The following is a 25,904-nucleotide window of genomic DNA, read 5'->3' on the forward strand; positions in this document are numbered from 1 at the left end:
ATGGAAATCGCATTTAGATTGAGAAGAAATACAAAAGGCATCTGTATTGTGCAACGCCATCATGCGTTAGAGAACTCCTTGCTTAAGCCATTTCGTTGCTTGGATGCCTATACCAAGTGGAACATAGAAACTTACGCCATGAGCCGTCGTTACGTTTTTTTGAAGTCGAATGGATTGCCCCATCTTTAGAAAGGCTGATAATCACACTGGTTGAATGGTGAAAACCTCCTGGAGCTTTCACTTGTACACACTACGCGCGTTTCGGTACTTCACGACGTTCGTAAGCCAGCCTCGCACGCACGTGCTGAAAGTGCTGGTGTCTCTCTTCGCAGGAAGTCGCGGCGCACTGTTCAAACCGGTTCCTATGTTGTTCGACGATGAGCCGAGTCCGCAGGAGATCTGGTCAGCGGTGGCGTCATCCATTGCACAGTGGCAGCGCGCGCACAACGGACGCCACCGAAGAAGCACCAACGCGGCCACAGCGGAGAGGGGCGTCTGCTACGGATCTCTTGGCTGCTACAGGTGCACATTCAATAGCTATGCGCACAAGAACATTTCTCTCAATGTCCTTGCCTGAAAATTAGCATCGCATCAATGCACGTTAATCATGGTGATGTAGATGAATGGCGTCTCATGTGACGAGCAAGCTGTGTTCGTTTAATCCTGACATAAGCGCAGGTTTCACAACAATTATTAGGATAGACATGCATTTTGAGTGACAAATTGCCAGCGTCTTTAGTCGGCGCTAGGCAGTTTATTGACAAAACGCACAATAGGCACTTCTCTCACTCCTTTATCTCATCTCCCCACCGTGCAGAGAGACATGAAAAGAGATTATTGGAAATAAACTTATATAGGAAGGAAATGCTAATTGCGGAAATTTCTTACTTATAAAATAATTTATCCATGATACACATACCTGCCAACCTAGCACCATGAAAATTCGGGAGACCGCAGCCAGCGCGCGCGGGGGGGGGGGGAGGGTTTTGTCTTTTTTTTTCGCAAATCAGAAATTACTCAGGCTGAGGCACTTCCGACACGCTTTGATTGAAAAAAGCACCACGTTTGAGATCCTAGAAAGTTGTGTTTTCGGCATCTGCAGGCATTGCCTCGAAGGTGGCAGTTTGTTCCCGTACGTCCGCACCAGTACCGCTTTGCGTCCTTGATCTTCGGGAACATTTTCTGAAGCAACGTTCTTGAATTATCCAAAGCGCTTAGTGGCAAGTTGTGTTCCACAAAAAAACTCTTGAGTAGACATTTTGCGCGCATCGCACTTTCTTCGAACGTCTTTTGTAAGAAAATTGTGATGTTGTCCTGCCCTGCCACAGCACGAGTACAGTTCTGATGCTTCTGTAAAGCGATGTGCATCCTCATGACAACTTTGCCACCGTGCGAAACTCATTACAGGCGATTGGTACAAAATCCATACGTGTCACTTTTCCACTAAGTCACAAATCATCCAAACTCAGTGGCGTACCAGTGCAAAAACACAGTGCCATTGACTTTTTAACTGAACTCAAGAAAAATACTCGCTCCCACCTCCACAACATAACAGACAGCACTGACGCTTGGGTGCGTGGAGTAGGCCTTGCGTACGAAATGCGGGGGCGAAGACTGCCGCTAAAGTTGCAGGTGTGGTAGCTTTTCCTGCGCCTTCTTTTGGTACAGTGGCAAGCGGGCCTAGCGACCGCGGACCTTCGCCCAGATGCGTGGTGCTATAGTGGCTAGAGTATTGATACTTTGATTGTTAGTCCCTTTTATCCTGGCGCAACCCACGATGGGAAATCGGCCATGAAACGAACGATGCCTTGTTATTTAAAAGGAAAAGTTCATAATTTCGAAGTGTAAAATTTTATTGAATATGCTTGATTTTGATTATTTTTTATTGATAAACTTAGCATTCAATTCTTCTCGTCTGTCGAAGCAAATCTCGAACGGCCACGCAAACGCTCCTGTGGCTAAAAACCCAGCGTGGTAGCCCCAAAAGCAAAGAAGAACCGGAAGGGATAAGTTTAATCTCGACCTTCGAAGCAGTTCATCTAGAGGTCTTTTCCTCTGATTGGGGAAAAATCTACACGTTAGAAAAAAAATAATGAAGAGATTCACACTCATTGCGATGGAGGCATAAAGGTGACTGTACCAGACCAGACTTGTGTAGGTAAAAATTAAGTGAGGGACTCGGCATCGTACTTCGGTAACTGCAATCTTGGTCCTTTTGGAGGAACACCATCGATTGTTCCCACATAATTGAGGTGAGGGAACTCAGAAACTGACAACGCAGGCTAAGCGAAGTTGTCCGATATGGCAACTTTTTCAAAACACGCCGCAGTTACAAACGCCAACGTCGGCAAAATAGACATCGGACCATTACATGATAGAAGTGCGAGTGCATCCGCTTGTTCATTAGAGGTATACCTTTGTACCCTGGTACCCACACCAAGCGAATAATACGTATATGTATTGGCTTGAGATAATAAATGATTTTTAAAGACATTGAAAAATTTGACGCAATTATTGAGGAACAGATGGATAGATAAGCTGCCTGTCAGAATGACTGCTTCTAATAATGATACCGGTAATTTTCGTAAAGCTATTAAAATGGCAAGTAATTCTGCATAATAAATAAGATTAAAGTCATGTAAGCGAATTGAAAAAGACTAATTCAAGCAAAATAATGCAGTTTCCACTCGTGCCTTTTATTCGCAAACTGAAGCGTCAGTTGCTATCACAGCAGCCATCTCTAATCTAAATAAATGTTCCTCCTAAATGTAGTTTAAGTATCTACAGGGTAAACGCTTGAAATTCTTCAGAAATATGATAGGAGTGCGAGTGCATCCGCTTGTTCATTTAGAGGCATACCTTTGTACCCTGATACCAACACCAAGCCAATAATACATATATGTCTTGGAATGAGGGAATAAAATATTTCTAAAGAAACTGAAAAATTTGATGTAGTTAATGAAGAGCAGACGGATAGATAGGCTGTCTGTCACAGTGACGGCTTCTAATATAGATAAGGGTAATTTCCGTAGAGCTAATATAACGGCAAGTAATTTTGCATGATGAATATGAGTAAAGTCAGATAATTGAATTGAAAAAGACCGATCCTAGTGCAACGATGCATTTCCCACTTCTGCCTTTTTTCTTCACAAACTGAAGCGCCGGTTGCTATCACTGCAGCTGTTTCTAATCTAGTCAAATTGTCTTCCTAAATTCAATTTAAGTGTCTACTGGGTAAATGCTTGCCATTCTTGAGAAATATGTCGTCAAATTCTATTCGACTCGTTTGTACAGATCTGCGCATGCTTAGTACTTCACGGAGCTGCACTTGTAATGTTTCCAAATGTGTCTGTGCGAAAATAACTTGGGGACACCATAATCTTGGCCACTGATGGTCGAAAAATTGCGTCGGATTATTAGGAAAAATATATTGCGATCTCTTCAATGGCAATGCATAGATATTCAGAAATGTATGCACGGTTAGGATGTTAAACCGAGTACGAGCAGAAGGCAGGCGTACTTCTTTGTATAAAATAGTATTTGAGACAAATTTTGGAAGTAGAAGGCATAATCGCAATGATTCACGTTGTAAAAGAACCAGTGGTCATAGTTTGTATGCAGGTGCACGAGGAAACAAGACGCAGCTGAACTCTAATATAGGGCGAATATACATGCAGTAAATCATGACTAGAACACAGCGTAGACCTGAACGTTTGTTGCTGAGTCTACGAAGCATTCCCAGCGCACGTATTCCTTTGGCAGCTATATTTTTTATATGTGGCCTCCAATAATTTTTTTCAGTATAAGTGATTCCTGAATACTTAACGAATTCCACGTGCGGGATAACGTTTTGCCGGGAATGCAAAGCAATATAGACCGGAACACTCGGAGGAAAAACTATAATCGCATTTTTTTGACACACGGGGACAAGTGTATTTTTTTCTAATCACGTTTCCAGAGCGTTTATATACGTCTGCAGACTTCAATAAATTTAATGTATACCTGCTGCTGTAGCAAAAAACGCGATATAATCGGCATACACATACACTTGCTCGTCCACCTGTATAGGAATAGGGCATAGTAAAATAATAATAGTGGTGATAACACTGGTCCTTCTGGGATACCTCTAGTTTGTTTGTGCCTTAAAGACGATAAACGAGATTGAAAACAGTAAAATTCTCTGTCGTTTAAGAAGGAATGCACCCGTTCTACAATGTATTGTGGTAGACGTGCGTTTTACAGTGAATTTATTAGTTTTGAATGTTCCAGGCTTTCATAAGCTTTTGTGATGTCCAGGTTTATTAAGGCAGCATATTATTTCTTATAACAGGCAAGCTGTATTCTACTTTCCAAATCGACATGGTTACACCAAATGGAGCAACCACGCCTGAAGCCACATTGGCGTGGGCTCGAAACCATGTTATCATTCAACCATTTGTCTATCTTAATGTGTAAGATCCTTTCGATTAGCTTTACGAGATTAGATGTAAGTGCTACAGGCGTGATGTTCTCTAACGTCTCTGTTATCTGAATAGAGGAAGCATGTTAGCCATTCTCTAATCAGGTGGAATCCATGAGTTTCTGATAGATTGGTTAACCAATGCCAGGAGGTCGTGGGGTAGAACCTCATGAATGATTTTTATTGTCTAAGTAGTTATGCCATCAGGACCTGGCACAGTACTGGGCAAGTTTCTTACTACTTGTTCAAACTCCGAAGCAGTGATTTCCTGAAAACCACCACTTTTTTTAGGAGATCGAGTGTGGTGGGACAAGACAGACGTAAAGCGACTTTCTAGTCTTTTTGGAATATCTTCAAGAAAAGTAGACAATAGACTGATTTAGTAGACTGATTTATTGTACTTGGATAACGGTATAAGCTTTGTGGTTCCGAGGAAATTAAAAAGAGATTTGCTGTTGCTAGGTTTTGACAGAATTTCAGAACGCTGACTATGATAGCTGTTTTTCACAGCGGAAACTATTCTCTTAAAAATGACAGCCGCATATTTATAATCTCTCCAATTTCTAGGGCATTGGTTGTAAAGTAGTTTACGCCACGCGGCTCTTCTTAACGTGTAATCGCGTGCACAAGCTGAATTTCTACAATTATTAGGACCTTTGTTAGATCCCTTTACGTTTACGTCTAATTTCGATTTATTTCACGAATCATTTATCACGTTACTTATATTCATGACAGTTTGCTCTTCACTTTCACCTATTGATTGATTGATATGTGGGGTTTAACGTCCCAAAACCACTATATGATTATGAGAGACGCCGTAGTGGAGAACTCCGAAAATTTAGACCACCTGGGGTTCTTTAACGTGCACCAAAATCTGAGCACACGGGCCTACAACATTTCCGCGTCCATCGGAAATGCAGCCGCCGCAGACGGGGTTCAAACCCGCGCCCTGCGGGTCAGCAGCCGGGTACCTTAGCCACTGGACCACCGCGGCGGGGCTTTTCACCTATTCGGTTTGACCTGATGTCCTGTATTGATTTTTCAAATGTACTAAATTTTGCGGGAGTTATTGAGTGGCTAGTTAAAGAGGTCACCAGACATACAATCTCAAAATATTTAGGCAAGTGGTCACTACTTTACCCAAGTTCAGGGTAGACCATGTAGAGATAGTGAGGTTAGGACTGTACAAAGTAAAGTCAATTGTGGAACGTGACCGACTACTAACAAAAGTGGGTGTTCGTGTGTTAATGCATGTTAGGGTATACTGTGAAACCACATCCATCAAACACTTCCCACTCATATCGGTTCTGAAACCCTACGATGTATGGTGAGAATTGAAGTCACCCGCCAATACCAATTGTTTCCTACACGACGAAATTACAAAATTAAACACAGAAGTATCTTGGACACCACCTGGAAAATAAGCATTCACTAACGAAAAGGGGGGGGGGCATACCGGAAGAGACATATCTAGCACTAAAATTTCACTGTCTAAATTCATTACTTTACCTGTAATTTTAACTCGATGAGCAATTTTTGAAGTAATAAATATGGCTAAGCCACCACCCCTAGAAAGCCGATCTAAACTAAAGATGAGTCATTTTTATATAACAACTCTTGTTTTGTGAAAGCCAAGTTTTTTGCAAAAGAATTACATCAAGAACATATTGATTACAAAGGTAGTGTAAATAAGTTGTTTCACAAAAAATTGACCGGCAGTTCCACTGTAATATTTTAAGTCCACCTGTTTCGAAGGAATACCAGCAATATACACTGCCTTCTCCAAGATACTATCTCTCAAAAAGTCCTCTTTTGAAGCACTTTCCTTCTGATATTTTTTACTCTTGACCTTGTGATTCACTGGAGAACCCTGAGCTACAGGCGACGCACGCCATTTTATGTTTCTAGGTTCGGAGTTCATTTGCGATTCACGGGAACTCGAATCAGAACTCCAATCTAAGTCTTGCTTCACTGTAATTATTAGCTTATGGTTCATGTTAGACAAACCTGGTTTTGGGGAACCCATATCTTCATCGACAAGTATTATTTCCTTGCAGATAGTTACCGTTGAACCTGTTTCTATCGAACACGCATTAAGCTCCTTCGGTGGTGAGGATGGCAAAGAAGTCATACCCGGTTGTATAACGCTCTGCAGCATTTGTGTCCTCTGCGCGTTCACTATTTGTGCGAATGATTTGGTTTAGGTTAGGAAAAGATATTCCATAGCCTTTGCCATTGACCTTTCAATAGTTGATGCTATTACTTGTGGGAGAGAGGAATCTATAGCCTGATTAAGACGACTCGTAGCTCTGGCTTATCACCGAGACCACTCTACAATGATGACTCTAGCTTGGCGTCTAGAATATCGTTTTTGCTCAACGATTTTGATTATTTGCAGTTCTTGAGCCCTTGCAGGACAGTTAGTGTCCTAAGCTGCGTGAGGCTCGTTGCACAGGCAACAACGCCTTTCATGTGCTGTACATTCTTTAGCGTTGTGTTGCCCTGCATGCACACATCTGACAATGGACCGCCGATCTGCACCCATTTATGCTGTGACCATAGTGCCAGCATGTGGCGCATTGCAGTGGATGAGGGCTTATCAATTCAACCCGGTATATGAGTGGCCACGCCTTGACTTCCCTTGGTCGAGTTGTACCAGCAAACGTAACTATCACTGACTCAGTCGGAATCTTCTTTTAGTCGACGATACGCGAGCACCAGAACACTGATACAGTTCCTGCTACTGAAAACATTTCTAAAATCTCTGGAGGAGTTAGGCTCAAGTCCACCTCACGGACTAAACCTATGACACATGCCAAATGTGGAAGTATGAAACAGCTCACCGGTAGAGACGCGACAGTTGGGCATTTGAGGAGATCTGCTACACAGGCCTGGTCCGGCTAACAGCAAAGAATACCTTCACGACCGAACCATCGCACTTCAGTGATCAACCGGTAGTGTTCAGTCACCTTCCGGAGCTCTTCCTAAATGCTTTTTGGATTTTTCCACCGAATGGAATCTCTGATAGTGGAAACCAGGGCCACTGGAACGCTGCTCAGAACACTGCGCAAGAAAAGATTGATTGGTAACTCATTGGGAGCTAGAGAGTCCGACCAGGCAGCATTCGCCTGGCCGGGGGAACAGAGAGAGATCACTGCGTGATGCCTAATTCAGCACCACCCGATCAGACCACACCTCCCGGGAGGATGCACCAAGACACCGCTAAAAAAGAGGGAGTGGTGACCATGTCTGAACGAACGGGAAGTCTGGTGGCTTCTTCTTCCACGTGACACTCTAAGGTATGGGTATATTGAACTACAAAAGTGAAGCAGCAAGTGCGCTTCCACAGCACCGCAACTGTCACAGCAGGAAAAGGTCACGTACCCGCGGGATAAAAAAAGCCTCTGCTGTGGCAGCCACTTTTTGGCAAAACCTAGAGAGCATTTGTACAATCCAGAGATCAGGTCACAATTGGTGAATCTCCCGGACAAATCAGGAGAGGGGACAGGTATGGTTGAAGAAGAATGAAAATATATTGCTTGAATTGCTTTGTCTATCGATTATCATTTCATAAAAGAAACTACACTATCTTGAGCACAATTATTCGGTAACGTTGGAGTACGCTTGAGTGCGTAGTTACCGGAATTTTATTCACCAAGAAACTGTGGAGAATTTTCTTTCTATAGATAAGTTCTTGAATATAAAACGTTCACTGAAATAGGCTTACTACATATTTAAAGGGCATGCAATTAGGATGATTTGAAATAAGTACACTCATTTTTGCTTTAGTTTTTTTTTTGTTCAGTATGAAAGTTTGGGATATATGAAAATACCGTGTGACTACACTGCAGTGTGCATCAGAAACAAGTGCCCCTAAACTGGCTCATTAAATAAGAGATGAAAATGGAGAAGAAAATAAATTATTGAATAAATCCTTGAAAAGCCACACCTCTGTCGAGGCAAGGAGTATTTTCGGTCTGGGTTTGAAACGAGCTTCCCCAGGTGTGGCTGCAAACAGGGTGGCCAAACGATATGTTTTTTGTTTGGGTTTTAGTTTCGCACAACTGAAAAAAATCATTCTATTCCTTTTCCTTAACAAAAAAAAAACGTTCCGTAATGTTTATTTGTCACAAAATATTTGAAATTATAGTAACGACTAAAAGTAGTACAAGAAAAAGTACAATTGCAGTAGTGAGGCAACGACTTAAAAATAGCCACAAAAGATGCGGCAGCTACGCAGTGCAGGTATGAAGAATGATTAGAATGTGGAGCTGGCTGCATTGCCACCCTCCTTTACCTCCTCCTCAAGCTTGATTTCGATTCGCACTATACCGTACTATAGTGCGAGTACAGCCCAGTACTATGCAATGCTGTACCCTTTTTCCTTCTCCGTTATCTCCTTCTAACCGTTGCATTGAGTTCCACCACACTACAGCATGCTACACTATGCTTCGCTCTCTACTCTCCTCCTCCCCCTTCAATTCCTTCGCTACTTTCTTGCAAAATTACGCTATACAATACTATATGGTATAAAAGCATAGGTAGCCCCTTTTTGCTGTATGTTATGCTTCAACCACCACCCTTCAATTTTGATACAGTTCACCATGTCTTTTAACGCGAAAGTGTTTTATGCCGGCGTTCAACATGACTCCGCTGGCATATTTCCACCACGAATATGACGTTGCACAATTTATGCCAACAGATTACATAAAAAAACGAGAAGAAATATTTCCAGTGGGGCGTCGAACCAGCGACCTCACGCTCCTGAGCGCGTGACGCTAACCACTACGCCACAAAGCGAACCTCCTCAAACCTTTTAGCTGCAAGTCATTTGTATACACTACCCACCGTTCCACAGTCCTCTAAGCTCTGTCCTTTCAGTGCGTTGCTGTCATAAGTAGCAAGATGGAGTGAAGGGCTCGCGTTGGGTAAAGCGTCGGGCGTGCTCTAAAGACTGTCGCCTTTCGCGTTCCGGCAAGCACCACCTCCACAGAGAGTGTAGTGTCCTGCGCACACGCTTTTCAGACTCGTGATTCGTTAGAGCACAAAGGTTACTTCGCTTACTGCCGTGGCCGCGTTTGTGAAAGGAGCACGCTGCTCACACAAGAAAAAGTAAGAATTGTGAGAGTTGTTCACACTCGTCATGTGTATACACGTGCGTTGATTTCGTGCGCCTTTCTTTCTGTTTGAGCAGCGTGCTTTAATTGTAGAGCTGTGACAATAGTTTGTCCGCGCTCGTTCTGTATATGCTCAAATTATGCGTGATTTCTGCTAGATTTGTGCGCGCGGGGACTCGTTCGCTGGATTCCGTGCCACCAGTTGTGCCCTCGCGATCTCCGACGACAGTGCATCTCTGGCCGACTGGGCTGGTCCTCAACACCTCCTGACGCCATTCCCCGACGACGACGACAGCGTAGCTCTGGCCGACTGGATTAGCCCTACGCCATCTCCTGACGCCGACAAGAGGTCTCGGCGAGTGGTGCCCCGTCCTCGGACTCCAGCGACCGTGTTCATCTTTCCCATCTTCTCTTTACTTCCATCGCTCGCTATCCCTGCGCCTCACTCTCTCCTTCCTCTCTTCCTCTTATACTTTTTTATCCTGTACTTTTGATCCCTCTTTACACCCATTCCTTCTAAGCTACTGTTGAGGTGTCGCACCTGATGCAGGCAGTTACGGGGCTCACTTTTCTTTTCCCTTTAAAGGGCCACTCACCAGGCCCCGTACCGAATTTTAAGTTAGACAGTGGAAGTCGTTGGGTGTCGGATGAGGAACATTTCGCCACAAACATTTTTTGAGTCGGTTCGTCACGAGCGGCGAAAACAAGTTTTTAGGGGCGAAGCTCCTTAAAGCGGCACCCGTTCGTCCCTCGTAGTCGAAGTAGTAGTGAGTAACCAGTCTTACATTTTCACCTCCAAGGTGGTGCCGGTGGGAGATTTCTTCTGTGCGTTGTTGAACAATAAAAAATTCGCAGCGTGCCGGTTAACTAAAAGCCGAATTCTCCTGTCTCCCCCTTAGCAGCCATTCGCATGTACATTGAGCACTATCTGACAAGAAAGGGTTGCTACGTTATACTCGCTTGGCGTAACCTCCTTGGTTCTATAAAGGTTTAGCAAGTGTTGGGCCGCAGTGCCATAAATACAGTGAACTAATATATACCATGAACTAGAGGTGGTTAAAGGTGGGAAGTAGACACGAAGCGCAAGTCGTAAGAAAATGTGCGTGTGCCTCCTCTCGTTCAGTCCTTGGAACGTCCGCTGGATGGCGGTGCTTCTATATGAGGAATATATCATGAAAAGATGCGAGATGGTGGAGATGCGAGACGAACGCAGGGACGAACGCACAGATGGACGGGTGGACACACGAACAGACGCACGCACCGACGGGCGGATGGACGCACGGGCGGCTACACAGACGTATGCATGGATAGACGGAAGCAAGAACGAATGGACGGACAGATGCTTTGCCCCACTCTCCATTATTCACTCGGTGGACATGCTGCCATTTTTTGTTTTGAAGTGGCGCGAAACATGGATGAGAAGAGGCGAGCTCGAAACCCTAGCCGCTCCTCCGCGTAGCCTTCGCAAGCCAAATCTCCTCCCACCCTCTCCAGCAGCCGATCATGAGGTGACGTGGGCATGACGTGCCCGAACAAGTCCAACCGCCGAGCACGCGAGCAGCGTTGTTTTGTTGACAAGCGTTATTTTGTGGTTTTCTGCCTGTTTCTGCGGGATTGTTTGGAAACGCTGGTTTGGAAACGCTGGTTTGGAAATGCTGGTGGTAGAGTAGATGAGCACAATGAGTGCGTGAACGCGTAGGAGCGTTCCACGGCGGTCGTCTGCTCAATGCGCTGACCGTGGGGACACGAACGCATGCGAAACGCTGGCACATAAGCCCCACATCTCGTAGCATTTCACAGTAAAAAAAATGATAGAAAAACGCCCACACTTTTTACTGCGTCTCATTATTTATTTCATGTTTTAATAATCTCTTAAAGCAACAAATAAATAAACTACGCATTTTGAGTTAAATAATTTTTGCCGTGACACGTGGTATACTGTTGACAACATGTACGTAGGGCCATTCATACGTAGGGCCATTCATACGCCCACGTCATGCACTCAATTTCTAGGCGTGCGCCAGCAGAGTGGAGGGGGAGCAGCGTTCATCTTGAAATTTGACCCATTTCCGCGGCGTGTAGCGTTGCAAATTTTGGCAGACGTGATCATTAACGCCTCGTCTACGCATTGCGCTTGTCAGCGCAAAATTGCGAAACCTAGTGAGTGGCTTTTTAAGAACCACATAGTTTGTGCGCGACAAGCTTTGAGCGGCCAGCCATTCTTCACGTGACGCTGCAATTTGTTGCTGTACCATTCATTCCTTCGCCCTTGCAGGGAAACAATACACGACGATTGCTCATTTACCTCCCCGATGACACGTTTCACATTCTTGTTATACCAATCCCTAAAAAGAGGCAACAGCCATGTTTGTTTTTATGCCCCCGACCATCACTTTCCCACTACTTTCTTACACCATATTTATACGTCTATAGGCTATTCTTAACAAAATTCTCCCTTTTTCTCATTTTTTTTTACCCTCATAACACTCTTCCTTAACCTAACTTTGCTTTCCCACCCATACGAGCTGGGCGAAGCTACGAGAGGCTAAGCGCTGTGTGGCTAAGCTAGGCGCGGCTCTATCGAGAGGTTGCTAAGCAACGCCCAGTGCAACACTTTAACCGTGCCATGACCACGCCTCTAGGAAAGTAGTGTATTTGCGCGTGTGAATTTGTCATTGAAAATATCCTGGAATGTCTACTGCAAGTAAATAGTGAAGTGCCCAGTACGATATGATTCTGTTTTACGCAGCCCTAAAATTAGCCGCAAAGCCGTCATAAGGCGCCAAGTGCAGTTTGAAACGCACAATCACGGTCTGGTGCAGTTTATCTGCGCCACGGAGAAAGTTACTTTGTTTTTGTGTTCAGTATCGCAAGCTCATGAGGTTGCAGGAGAGTGCTAGTTTTCTAGAGCGTCATTTGCTTGTTGTTAAGCATCATGTACACAACGTTAGCAAGAAGCGCACTATAAATACTGGGCAATTTGAGTACAATACTCACAGAACCTGAGTAAATAGTGGCTCACCAGCCACTGTCTTTCAGGGAAGAGGTCCGAAAGGCAGCGACCCTTTATTGGAAAGCCTGAGGACTGAGACCACGCATCGCCGATTTCCGTCGGTTCGTGTACACCAATAAGTTCCTCATTGTATTCTGTCAGCCATATTTGCCGATCGATATCAGACTTTCTTGTTATGAGTTATTCATGTCATCTACAACTGCGAACAATGGCAGAGTTCTCAGGTTTATTCGCCGCGACCTCGCCTAAATTCATCAGCCGGTGTCACCTCACGATGAAAATCAGTATTTATGTATAAAAGTGAAGAGGAGACTTACCGTCGCAGTTGTGGGTGCCTACCTCTCTCCGTCAAACCGTTTCGAACATATAAGGTGACAAGGTATCCTGTCAGCAACTACTCACCCATGCATAATATTTGGCGACTTTAAGCTCATCATACAATCTGGGCAAGTTCGAAGACCTATGGTAACGGGAGATAGTTGGTGCTTTTCACCCCCGACAACAAAATCTTCTAGCTAAATGACACCAGTCCTACGTTTCTGCGTAGTTCAAAGTACAGCAGCTGTCGTGACCTGGCCTTTATTTCACAATGCCTCGTCAGGCATGCTGAGTGGTTTTCAGATGCATACACGCATGGAAGTGACCACATTCCCTCTTACGTCAATATTCAAAGATTATCCTATGCTAACATACGCGATAGCGCCCAAAATGTGGACTGGTTTAACTTTCAGTTTCGCATGGAAGAGCAATGACAAGCAAGCAGATCCCTTGACTTAATAAAGATTATGAAAAGCACAATACACGGCACTTTGTGTACTATCACACGCTCTTCAAGAGTAACGAATTTTGGCATCAAGTTAGAATGACTTCAAGTAATCCGATGGCGGCGTGCTGAACGATGATACCGACGCATGGAGGCAGTGGAATACTTACGGATCGCTCGATGTATACAGAAAAAGATTTAGCGCCGTATAAATAAACTCGAGTTACGCCATTGGACTGCTTTTTGTGAGTCGCTTGACCCACACAAACTTTTGTCACAATTGTGGAAGACGGCACGAGGTCTCTCCGCAAAACCCACTCAGTGGTCACCATTCAGGGCTCTCGCACTTTCTGAATAGAGACGCAGCATTGACGTGGCAGAAGACTTTTGTGCCAGATTATCTGGGCCTCTCGCAGTGTCCAATAGCCTAGTGTCTTTGACAAGCTGTCCACAAACACTGGATTCCCGCACCGATTTGCCTTTTTGCATCGTTGAAATCAGATCAGCACTAGCTTTGTGTGGACGCACGTCGGCACTAGCAGGGCCCGATAGAATTTTCTATAGGGTACTGTATCATCTGGGTGAAAACGCGAGAATACTGCTCTTGGAGTTGTACAACAAATCCTGGCAAGATGGGGTGCTCCCAACAAGCTGGAAGATAAATCGTCTAGTTCCACTACTGAAGTCAGGCAAGTCACCCTTGGAGCTATCATCCTACCGTCCGATCATATTGGCGAGTTGTGTAGGCAAAGTTATGAAAAGAAAGATCCTGGGACGCCTGGAGTGGTACTTGGAGTGCAAAAACATCTACCGAGATGCTATGGCGAGAATTCGACGTGGCCGATCATCGATTGACAACGTAGTCGACTTGGTAACTTAAGTTCAACACGAGCAAAGCTGTAAGCATCTCTGCGCATCTTTGTTCTTAGACGTCAAGTGGCGTATGAAAACGTCAAGCATGAAGCAGTCCTCACCGCTCTCGAAGATGTAGGAGTAGGTGATCGGATGTGTCACTAAATACGTAGTTATCTGTCAATGCGATCCTTCTTTTTGAGCACTGAAGACGGTCAAACCTCTGCACATTACAGTCACCGTGGCATCACCCAGGGTGGCGTACTCAGCCCTGTGCTGCTCACTCTCACGCTAATTGCTCTCACTGAAAATCTGCCAAGCACAGTCAGGCTATCAATGTGCGCAGATGATATCTGCGTTTGGGCATCGGCTGTAACACGCCTGCAGAAGCAAGCGAGAATTCAAAAAGCCACCACCAAAACATTTCGTTACCTCCGAAATCTAGACTTGGAAATTTATTCTGAGAAATGCGCCCTCATAGCTTTTACACGCAAGCCTATCAATAAGTACAACATAAGCATGAATGGTCCAACTGCACCATACGCTCGATCGCGCAAGTTTTTGGGCGTCAAAATTGAGAAGAATCAATCTTGGAGCGAAGTCTTTTTCCCGTCCGTGTTTTGTATACCGCTAGATCTTGGAGCGATCATGTCTCCTACATGAAAAAACAGTTAATAGACGTCTGTAATCTACTAAAGTTTTGTGCAGTGAAGACTTGAGAAATGTCACCCAGTGCAATGTTACAGCGGTACAGGGTACTTTTTCTCAGTTTCCTGTGGTACAGCTTACCAGCATTGACCAATGTAAGCAAAACAACCCTACAAACGTTACAGAGTTTTCAGGCCCAGGCACTCTGGATTTGTCTAGGATTGCCTTGTAGTGCGTCGACAATTGTTTTTATAGCAATCAGAACTGAACGGGACGATTAAGCTACCCGCTCTGACCATACTGAAAGCAATCAAATATCAATTCCGCTCTCCAGAACTGACGCTGCACGGAGACTCCGCATGCTGGCTCCCGAGCACACCACGTCGCGATGAAGCGAGTCTCTGTTCACTCACGCATGATTGTGTACCTTAGACCCAACCCTCAGTCTTCGAAGTCCTCCAAAACTTCACCGACGAGATGCAACAATGCTGATCAGGTTATGGTTGGGTGTCGCATTTAGTAATGCGTACGCGTCCCGCATAGAAATCGTCGACACTGCTGCATGTGTCTATTACGGCAGTGACAAAACAACTTGACATATTTTGTGCGAATGCCCTCAATACTGCTCGCAGAGACAGTCACTCTGCAATGCACTAGACTAACTGGTAAACCAGATTCTTTCGAAAGAAACAATCATGTGCTACCGACAGGACTTTATGTCACAGAAGAAGGCTGTGAAGGCGCTCTATCACTTTTTGCGTTCATCAGGCCACTCTAAACAACTGTGAATAGAATGCCCTGCATTTATGTGCATGTGAATTTTTTTCGTTGTTTGTTTTATATCTCTCTATTGCTACCCTCATTTCAACCTTTATTTCCCCACCCCTGTACAGAGTAGCAAACCAGTTATTCATCGTTAATCTCTTGGTCTCTTCCTTTTATTCCTCTCTCTCTCTCTCTATGTACAGAGTACATTACGCCAGTGTACACTGTTTCACTTGTACAAGGAGGGCACGCATTACTGAACAAAGATGCACATGTCACTTTTGTCTTTTTTCCATTGATGCTTATTGTGTGGGACAGCCACTGTTCAACTATATAGCCTTACGCTCATTTTTGACCCTTTCAGACGCGCATTATGATGCCATTATGAGAAACGTGGGAAGTTCGCGTGGCACAATTTCAGGGCACTCAGTATTACATTTGAAGAAAGAAAATAAATGAATGTGCACAAGTTTCACTATTTACGATAAAAAGTGTGAAATATAGTATTATGTTACCAGCCAGCTTAAATACTTGCATGAAAAGAATTAACTAGTAGCCTCAAAATGCATCCACAATTTGTTTTTTTGGCTGCATTCGTTTCGCACGCGGGAAACATACTTTTCACGTTGGTCCTAGACCACTGCACGTCGAATGATAATAAAACAAGGCAGTGTCTACAACAAAGTGTTATCTAGAGCAATACGGATCACAATAAGACTATATAACGGCTAGTTCTCTTCTCAACATGCTCGCATGAATGTGCACACTGTGTTTCAAGCCATCTCTAAAAACAGGGGGCCTGTGACGTCCCAGTGAAGCTTGTGCTCACAAATGTGGACGCCGTGACTCAAAGAGTTAATGAATGTGAGAAAAATAACACTAAAACTTTTCAAACATGCATTACGTTTTTAATGTTAACTGAACTGCCATTGGCAACTTCTTCGATAGACGTTCTTGAAAAAATGTAACACAATTTGTTCACTGTTACACAAGCTTTTCTTTACTAATTTAATCTGCAAAAACCATAATATGGTGAGGCACCTTGTAGAAGAAAGGAATCATTCTCGCGCAAAAGATGAAAAAGAGGCAACTCCGCTGCCAGAAGAACACTTGAAACGCATACATTGCTGGCCACTTCAAATCAGTGAACTCGTGGTACGAGCCACTCACTCAAAAACCATTAGTCCAATCGTCAGCCCTTTTTGGTATAGTCGTAGATGAGAAATCAGGGTGAATTTGCCATACGTGGAATTCTTTAGCGTGCACCCAATGGTAACAACACTAGTGTTCTTTGCCCTAAATGAAAAGTGGCCGGAAATCTAAACGGTGTCATCGAGCTTAGCATCGCGACCGCTTGCATGCTAAGCTACCTTCAGACTTCAGCTTTTACTTGAGAGAGCTTCTAACTGCTTCAGCTGTAAGTGCAAGTGAAGCGAGTCGTAGTGTTGATATATTTGATGCCATTGGAAATAGAAGGCTCTAATATTGAACAGGTTTGCCGGCTGAGAAGCGTTCTACCAAAAATTATTTAGAGCGCTTCTCTTACGCGGCCTCCTGCGTTGAGTGCCGTTGCCGTTGTCGAATTGCGTCGTCGATGCAACCGATACAACTAACAAGGACAAAAATGAAATATTCTGTACTATGTCACTATAATGACTCACTTGCCTCTAACCTCGCTTTTTTCCACTATCATGCACTCACCATGGCTGGCTTCTGTAACGGTGCTGCTGGCGTTTTGGTTGATTCGCAATGACGGCACCGCACTAAGTAGTGTGTGTAGCTCTTGATTGTTGACAGTTTCTGTGGAAATACAAAACGAATGTTACATTGCTTCCACTGCTGATAGCCGAAAGTTTAAATATATGCAGTTTAGATTGCCACAAGACGAAACTGGGCTCAAAATTGGCATTAGGCAGTATTATATTCTTATGTTAATTTTTTCATCATTGTACACAAATTTGGCTTTCAGTCTCCACTTGGTTCTGTTTATTAATATTTCAACTTACCATGATCGCCAGAACCATTTTCGCAGACAATTGACGGTCTCCAAGTCAATAACTGCGAACAGGATTCTAATTCAAAAACTTCCGTTACTTTTTAATGCAACGGTATATACCTATATCACGAATATTCATTGAGTGTTCTACCAAATTCAACATTCCTTATTCTATAGTTTACCCTCTTTAGCTCATAAGCTAAATCAAATTTACGACCAAACTATTTGTTCATATACTGTGTAAAGCATTGCGTTATGGGTCAGTGAATAATCGGATGCGAAACTTTATTGTTAGTCCTGCGGTGCACGACTCAACGTGCAATGGGCCGCTTCCACGTTCGGACAGCCAGGCCCAGCTCAACCGTCGCATCGTGGGGCCCCTGGACAGCCCACACTTGATCCCCGACATCAAGGATCTTCATAGCGGATAGCGACATGTCTTAATTCGATTCGTTCATGCACGGTAATGAGAGGCAATTTCAGAGTACGTGGTCTAGGATAGAGAACGTATTGCATTGCGTGCAGGAGCTATTGGGGTAAATATCAAGGAAAATTTTATGCAATAAATCCAGGCTGGCATACGAACCCGTCTGCAGTAGCCTGAAAGTCAATGCCTGCGCTTGATTTTTGAACTTCTTGTTAGGAAGGGGAAAGTCTATCTTGCCGAGATAAACATGATGTGTAATTTTGTTTTAAGGGGCCGAGTTATCTCTGTTCTCTGCAACTGCTGGCTGGCAGGGGAGTTCTCTATGGTCGCGGAAAACGAGACTTCGCGCCTTGCATTGCACCAGCTCGTTCAGGTTTGTGGGGCCTGCCCTGGTATACATTTTATGTGAGCGGGGACCCACGTGTGAGGGCTGGTAGTGATGACTATGCCCTCTAATATGCGAAAGGCTTCCTTGCACATGGTGCCAACGCTGAAGGCGTGGATGGCTGCCCTGGAGTCGCTGAATATATGTTCATGTTTGTCATGCGGAAGGGCCATAGTAATGGCCCTTGCTCGGCCGCACGTGGCGACGTGCACATTTTTTTGGTAACGTTCTTTGTTCTCGTTACCCAGTAACAACATACAAGATAGTGTGTTTTCTAGAGAAACTGTCAGAGGTGCCACGGCTACGTCGCTTTAGCACGTGTGTTCACTCGTGGATCTCGGCTAACAGAAGGTCTAGTATATTGTTACCTGCAGCGCACATCAGCATTTCGAAACCTTCCATTATAATTTATTTTCCTTTCTTTTTGATGAAAGCGAAGAATAAAGGCTATCCGCAGCTAGCGCCATACATTTCTCTCTCTCTCTTCCTGTGGGCAGAGAGGACACTGTCTCAGGACTGCCGAACGCCTTGCCTGAAAAACCCGGCAGCATTGGAACACGTTTCTACTTGAGCTCTCGCCGAAGCCGGGAGCCACGTCTCTTGGGAGAGTCGGCCTTCAACGCTTCGAAGCCAGTCAAGCTCATCATCCATGGTTTTGGCAGTAGTGGCAAGCGCTCCTGGGTACACCGCATGGTGGACGCGTTGCTCGTCGCTGTAAGTTTAACGCGCTAGATTGCTCTCCATTTGTGGATGTGAAGATTATTTCACAATGTACGCAAGCCGTCATGCCAATCTACAATCACTTTTTTATATATTACAACTGCTGGTGTTCATTATTGTTCATGGGTTGGGCAATGATCCGTATACGGCCAACCGGTAGACTTGCCAACGACATCTTGTGAACATGCTTGCAATGTACAAGAGTAGCGTAATCTTTATTTTTTTTCACTTTTGTGCAGTATGTGAGCAAGTGCGGATGAGCGCTTAAGTTTCCGAGCTCTTTTGTGATTCATAAACACATGTATGACTTTGCCGTATTTTCATCAATACAAATACAAAAACTGTTGACCGAAAATGCTATAGTGCAGCACCCTTATGTTAGTACACGCTGTATCAACTTTTTGCGTTAGGAGCTTGGGTTCTTGGAAGGCGACACTCTGAGTAGTCATGAACCATTATATGCGGATTGCGAGGAGCTAGGGTTTCGGCCTGGTGGGTGACATTCTCACGTCTTTTCGTATTTTTTTCACGTTATAACCATGTCTTCTATTTTGTGTAACGCTTTATTAGTATGACGTGCTTGTAACTGTCCGTTCCTTGCTCTTGTTTCGGCTACCTGCTCAATTTTCTCAAATCATAAAGCACGAACTAGCGTGATGAGAGATTTTGCTAAGTTATATTTGTTAAGAATGTTCACGGCGAATGACAGTGGAAATGTGCCCCAGATTATCGTTTCGTTCTTGAGAGCTTTCTGTCTGTGACACGTGCCATGCGCAGGGTGACGTGAACGTCGTAGTGGTGGATTGGGAGAAAGGGGCCACTCTGCCCAACTACGTCCAGGCGGCCGCTAACTCACGCCTCGTGGGACGCCAGGTGGCACAAGTGGTGCGGCGGCTCTTCCACCTCGGGGCGAAACCACGTGACTTTCACCTGGTCGGATTCTCCCTGGGCGCCCACGTAGCTGGCTTCGCGGGCGCCGAGCTCAGGAACCTATCGCGCATCACCGGTGGGTAGCGGTACTTCAACTGCTGATGTGATTTGATGCAATATTTTAACGATGAGTACATAAGAGACACCAAAGTGGTGGCTGGCGTAACGACCACCCTCAGTATAGTTTGCGTGATATTCGCGAAAGAATACTGCGAGATTCAGGGAACGCAATTGGTAGAGAATTACAAAGAGTTGGGATCAAAACACTACTTTCATGATTCATTCGTTGCTCTAATGGTCTTTGTTTCTTTCAGCTTGCCTTCATGCTGTAGTGTGCTTCATTCGCTCTTTATTAATGTTCCATGCGTCTAATTTTCATTGAACTTACTTTAATGCGCAATGAAAGTCTGACATCACCTGCAAGCTTTCGACCATCACGTCTGAAGGACGCATTCGCTAATCAAACGGGTGATTTAATATTGAGATCTGTATCGCAGCCAGCGCGTAGAGTTCACCAGGGAGTACAAAGATCGTATCAAATAATCATATTACACAGTTCGCACAGACAAAAATGTACGTCACCAAAATGGCCGCAACGAATAAACGTAGCCCATGCTAAAGCACGGCGCTTGCAAAATTGCGTTTATTTTTAAGAAACACCGGCTAATGGTCGGTAACTTTTTAAACTAACCTTTCCGCAAATGACATTGGCAAGATTACGGATAAATCTGAATTCATAACTTATGCGGTCGACATTAGCCTTTCTTGACAGGTATAAATGTCAAAACCTAATTATAAATACGTTAAAACCTTAAGCTGATCGATTGTATGGTTGGCGCTTTGTTCAGTACAATTCAGTGCAAGTAAAAAGTTGATATAATACAGAAGAAGGTCCCAAAGTAAAAAAATGTCAGGGGGACCTCCTGTGAATTCATGTATAAAAATATAGAACAAAGATTGGCAGCTAAGGAAAAAAACAGCAAGCGAATATAACAATATGAACGTAATGAAAATTATTATTGAAACTTATGGTAGTTCAAGATATTTACATGTAAGTGGTAAAACAAGAGGTAACTAACTGGATTAAATGACTAACATAACACATACATATCACTAATTAATACAGTATACAGTGTCACTTCAGAACCTATACACGTACACATAAATGCATATAACCGTATTTAAACACACACACACACACACACACATATATATATATATATATATATATATATATATATATATATGCAGGTCTCACATGTCACATGTTTTTAGTAAGAACTGTTTTAGATGTCGCCGAAAACAATGTAATGAGGGGCTTGATTTATTAATTGATAGTGGAAAGCTCCAGAAAGAAATTGCAGAAAACAAGGCTGTCATTTTGCCGTACTTAGTGCTTACTTTTGGAAGCAGAAGGTTACTATTTTCAGAAAACCGTGTGTTATTAGTATTGTGGAGATGGGTGAGGCGAAGTATGTCAGTGGGAATGTCACCGACTCTACTTCTGAATAATAAAATTCCAAGTTTGAGTTGAAAGGTGCAAATGAACGGTAGAATTTCGAGAGTGCTAAAGAGGGGTGCTGCTGATGCTGTGTAGGAACTATGTGTGATAATCCGGACTGCTCTTTTCTGAAGGTGAATGAGAGATGTTAGGTGTGTGGCGTAGGTATTGGCCCAGGTTGAAATGCAGTAGGTGAGGTGACTGTTAATGAAAGCATAGTGAAGTGATTTTAAAATGTGTTGCTGAAAACAATGCCTTGTGCAAACGAGTATGCGGATGCCAAAAGCAGTCTTCTTGATGACAGATTTCACGTGAATGTTATATTTGAGTGGAGGGTCTAATGTGACATCTAGAAAAGTAGTGAACTTTGATGGGGTGATGACGCAGTTATCAATGTATATTTCGGGTGAAATCGTAACGCTTTTTTGGGACGAGTGAAATAACATAAAAGTTGTTTTAACAGGGTTGATTTTCAATAAGTTACTTTTACACCATGAAACAAGTTTCACGACAGTGTTTAATTTTGCTAGTAGATTGTTAACATCTTTGTGACAAGAAAATATCGTAGTATCGTCAGCATAAAAGGTGCAGTTAGATGAGTTAAGTGATGATGGTAAGTCGTTAATCTAGATAAGAAACATGAGAGGTCCCAGAATTGAGCCTTGTGGGACACCCTGGTAAGGTATCATTGGTGAGGATAAAACACCGTCATAATTGACAACCTGGGTTTTGTTAGCGAGGTAGCTTCGTAAAAGGGCTAAAGTAGGCCCACAGATTCCCAAGGAATTAAGTTTAGCATACAAAATAGAGTGGTTTATAGTGTCGAAGGCTTTAGTTAAATCTATAAATAACGCCCCTGCCCAGAGCCCCTTATCGATGGACTGTTTTATGCTATCTGTTTGTTTAATCAGTGCTTATTCAGTAGAAAACTTAGCACGAAAACCAAACGGCTTATATGACAAACGGTTAAATATTGTTAGGTAGTCCATTAGGCGATTCACAATGAGCTTCTCAATTACCGTACTAAAGAATGGGAGGATTGTTAGAGGGCGATAATTAGAAAAAACTTTTCGGTCTCCCTTTTTGCATACAGGTATTACTTTTCCTTGTTTGAGGATTGTAGGAAACATGCCTGAACGAAATGCGGTGTTAATAAGCTCTGAGAGCACAGAAGATAACTCACGAGCAACAAGTTTGATTTTAGCTGAATAAATTGAATCGAGGCTACATCCTGTCGTCTTCAAACTTGTTATAGTGCAAAGAACCTCAGAAGGTGACGTGGGTTTTAAGAAAAAAGAGCGAGGCAAGTAAGACAACTAAAGCAAGTTAGTGACAGTCGATACTGAGTTGCTGAAAAATGATTCATTAAAAGAATTAGCGATAGGGACAGGGCAAGTTGAGTACAATATAAGTAGTCATTAATGCAGCGAAAGATTAAGCGGTAGTATTTCACTCATAAAGACAAATTTCTTCAGAAAATAGTCTAGGTATAGGTAGCGTGGCCATTGTAGATTCTAAAGAGTATAAAGGCTACAAATATTTTTAAATGCACATTGTCGTGGGCCCATCAGATTATTATCTTCATTACTAACGTTTCAAAAATTGTGAGCATACTTGCGCGAATGCGTTACTTTCTTTCAGTTTTTTTCATACTAACACTTTATAACTTCTTCTTTTTGTCTCCGGAAAATATTGACTTTCGTTAGGGGCCAGCGTAGCAACAACGGACACAAAGTATATAGACTGCAAAAAGAAAGCTCTCACGTATATAGCAAATTTCGTCTACTATGCACACACTGTAGAACATATTTAGCGCTTTTATAATGTTTCAATTCACTAAGTTTATGAGTATTCACTAGTTACAAGTTATGACGAATTTCATTTTCATAACAACTGAGCATTTTTATAGATATCTTTGTACTCGAAACACAAGCTACTTTGGACCCTACTCGTCACTAACACCACATAAACATTCAATTCCGTCGAACAAACTTTGGGTGACAAATGCTGCGTTTTACTGTTGCTGTGTTATGAAATAATTTACTGCCGGGAACAATAACAATTGAACCATACAGTGCACGTGATGATAGGCAATTGCTTTTTATAAAAAAATGGAATATATAATCATTCAGGCGTTAGTGGAACTATCACTATATATTGTATTTGGTTTTAATGCGTATCTTAACCAACTCTTTGCAATTTAGGAAGTGGGAGGGCTGTTCATGTGCTTTATAATTTGTGTGTATAACAATATCGTTCATGTATATAACATTTTGGGTTCCGGTATGTTTTGCATACTACTTTTGAATTTGTGCAGTAAGAAACTACTCAAGTATACAGCTGACCCCAATTATAACAATACTCAGTGCCATGGCGATTTCATTGATATAACTGATTAGTGCAACAAATGCATTGCCAAAACAAAAAGCAACTTAGAGACTGGCTGGCTGTTGCTATAACACTAGCATATCGGATGAGATATGGCAATAAACTTGGGAGTGATGAGGATGACAAAGCTGCCAACTTTTACAGCAAAAGCTGTTATGAGATCACAACTCGGGTCACGCGCAGTTGTCAGTCACCACATCGGGCGAAATTAGAAAAAAATACTAGCACCAATGTCACAGGGGGCTCGAACCAGGGTCCACTGGTTGCCAGCATAGCATTCTGCCACTGAGCCACACTGGTACTTGGAACTTGATGGGAAACTTGCCTTAGGCAGGCTTGATGTCGGGAAAGAAATCGCATTAATACGACTTATAAAGCTCTTTAAAACAGCGAAAGAACAAGTCATCGCACAATGCGAATAGCGTAATGAGTGGGTAGTCCAATTCCCCAACCCATCACAAAAGCTTGTTCTTGTTCCCCAATCAACTGTGGCACATACCCATTTCAGGCATAACTTCTCATCGTCCTCAGCCACTGCACGAACAATTGGCACAAGATTTCCTGCAAGTGTTTAGTGGATACCACGCTTCTCTAAAAAATGACGAAAATCATCATAGCGAATGCTGGCCTACTAAGATAAAGTTGAGTATTAATGCCATAGTTGGTATCATGCGAGTGTGCTTGCAGTAGTTACCCAATGAGTATTTTGAAAAGGCTCTGAAAGGCCGCTCATAATCGGCCAATTCCTTCTACTGGGTACAAGCCATGTGCAGATAACAACAACAACAACAACAACAAGAACAACAACAACAACAACAGCAACAACAACAACAACAACAACAACAACAACAACAACAACAACAAGGCCGCTCTTCTAGCTTTCACTGTGACTGTGATGCGCCTTCCGCGCAGGCCTGGCGTTTTCAGACAAGCTCGAAAATTCTGACACTTTCACATGACCGCATCAAGATATGTAGAGCCAAAGTATTACAGTTCCAAAAAGTGAAATTTTATCAACTGTGCTAACTGTGGACCATTCCAAGGCGAAATGCCATATACGACAACCCAGCAATTTGAATCTATGAGTGACATTGATATTTTGGCTAGTGCTGTGTGCACTGTTCTTGAACGACTTCAACCAAACTCGGCTCCGGGACCGGATGTCATTTATAATCACGTATTGAAGAGGTGTGCAAGTGTTCTAGTTCCATTTCTAACCGTCTTATTTTCCAAATCGCTTGAAGGTCAGAAACTGCCGTCAAATGTGCCAGTACCAAAGTCTGAAAACCGAAATAATGTTGTCAGCTACCCGCCAATTTTTCTTACCAGTGTATGTCGTAAAAAAAAAAAACCTTGAACACGTTATATTCAGTGGTAATAAAAAGTAATTGGAAAGAAACAATTCGTTCTGTACATTTAAGCATGGTTTTAAGTCTAGTCTGTCATGGGTTCTCGAACTGTGCGAATTTTTTTATGATGTTTCCAGTTCATATTATAAGAATTATCAAGTCAATTTGGTATTTCTAGCCCTTCAGAAAGTGTTTGAAACTGTTCTACATGCTCGTTTATTACACAAATTATCTTTTTTTAGTTCTGGCTGCATCTGTTCTTGGTTGGTTGAGGGATTATTTAAATTCGAGAAAGCAGTCCGTCCGAGTAAGTGGTTTGTATTTTTGATACCTCGTCGTAACTTTCGGGGTGCTACAGGGTTCGGTATTGGGTCCTTTACTATTTTTGGTCTATATAATGACTTGTCAGAGACGCTATCATCAAATGTGAGGTTGTACGCGGTTGATTGTGTTTATTAAAGATCAATAGACAGTATGTACGATATTTGGGCTAAACAACTTGATCTTGACAGTGTGGTAGGGTGGTGTGAGAAATGGAAGATGTGTTTAATGTAGAAAAATTGTTACTTCCTCAGCTTTACCAGAGAACGC

General features: G+C 43.2%; 1 protein-coding gene across 1 annotated transcript in view; it reads left to right on the top strand.

The window, feature by feature from the left end:
* LOC119173616 (pancreatic triacylglycerol lipase) overlaps window positions 1–25,904 on the top strand; it is a 156,577-nt gene that overhangs the window by 39,239 nt on the left and 91,434 nt on the right. The window contains exons 2-4 of the mRNA XM_037424419.2: window positions 333–522; window positions 18,923–19,139; window positions 19,923–20,151. Coding sequence (XP_037280316.1) covers window positions 333–522; window positions 18,923–19,139; window positions 19,923–20,151 — 636 coding nt within the window. The remainder of the gene's footprint in view (window positions 1–332; window positions 523–18,922; window positions 19,140–19,922; window positions 20,152–25,904) is intronic.

This window comes from Rhipicephalus microplus, chromosome 5 (genome assembly GCF_043290135.1).
Source record: "Rhipicephalus microplus isolate Deutch F79 chromosome 5, USDA_Rmic, whole genome shotgun sequence".
Classification (NCBI taxonomy): Eukaryota; Metazoa; Arthropoda; class Arachnida; order Ixodida; family Ixodidae; genus Rhipicephalus; species Rhipicephalus microplus.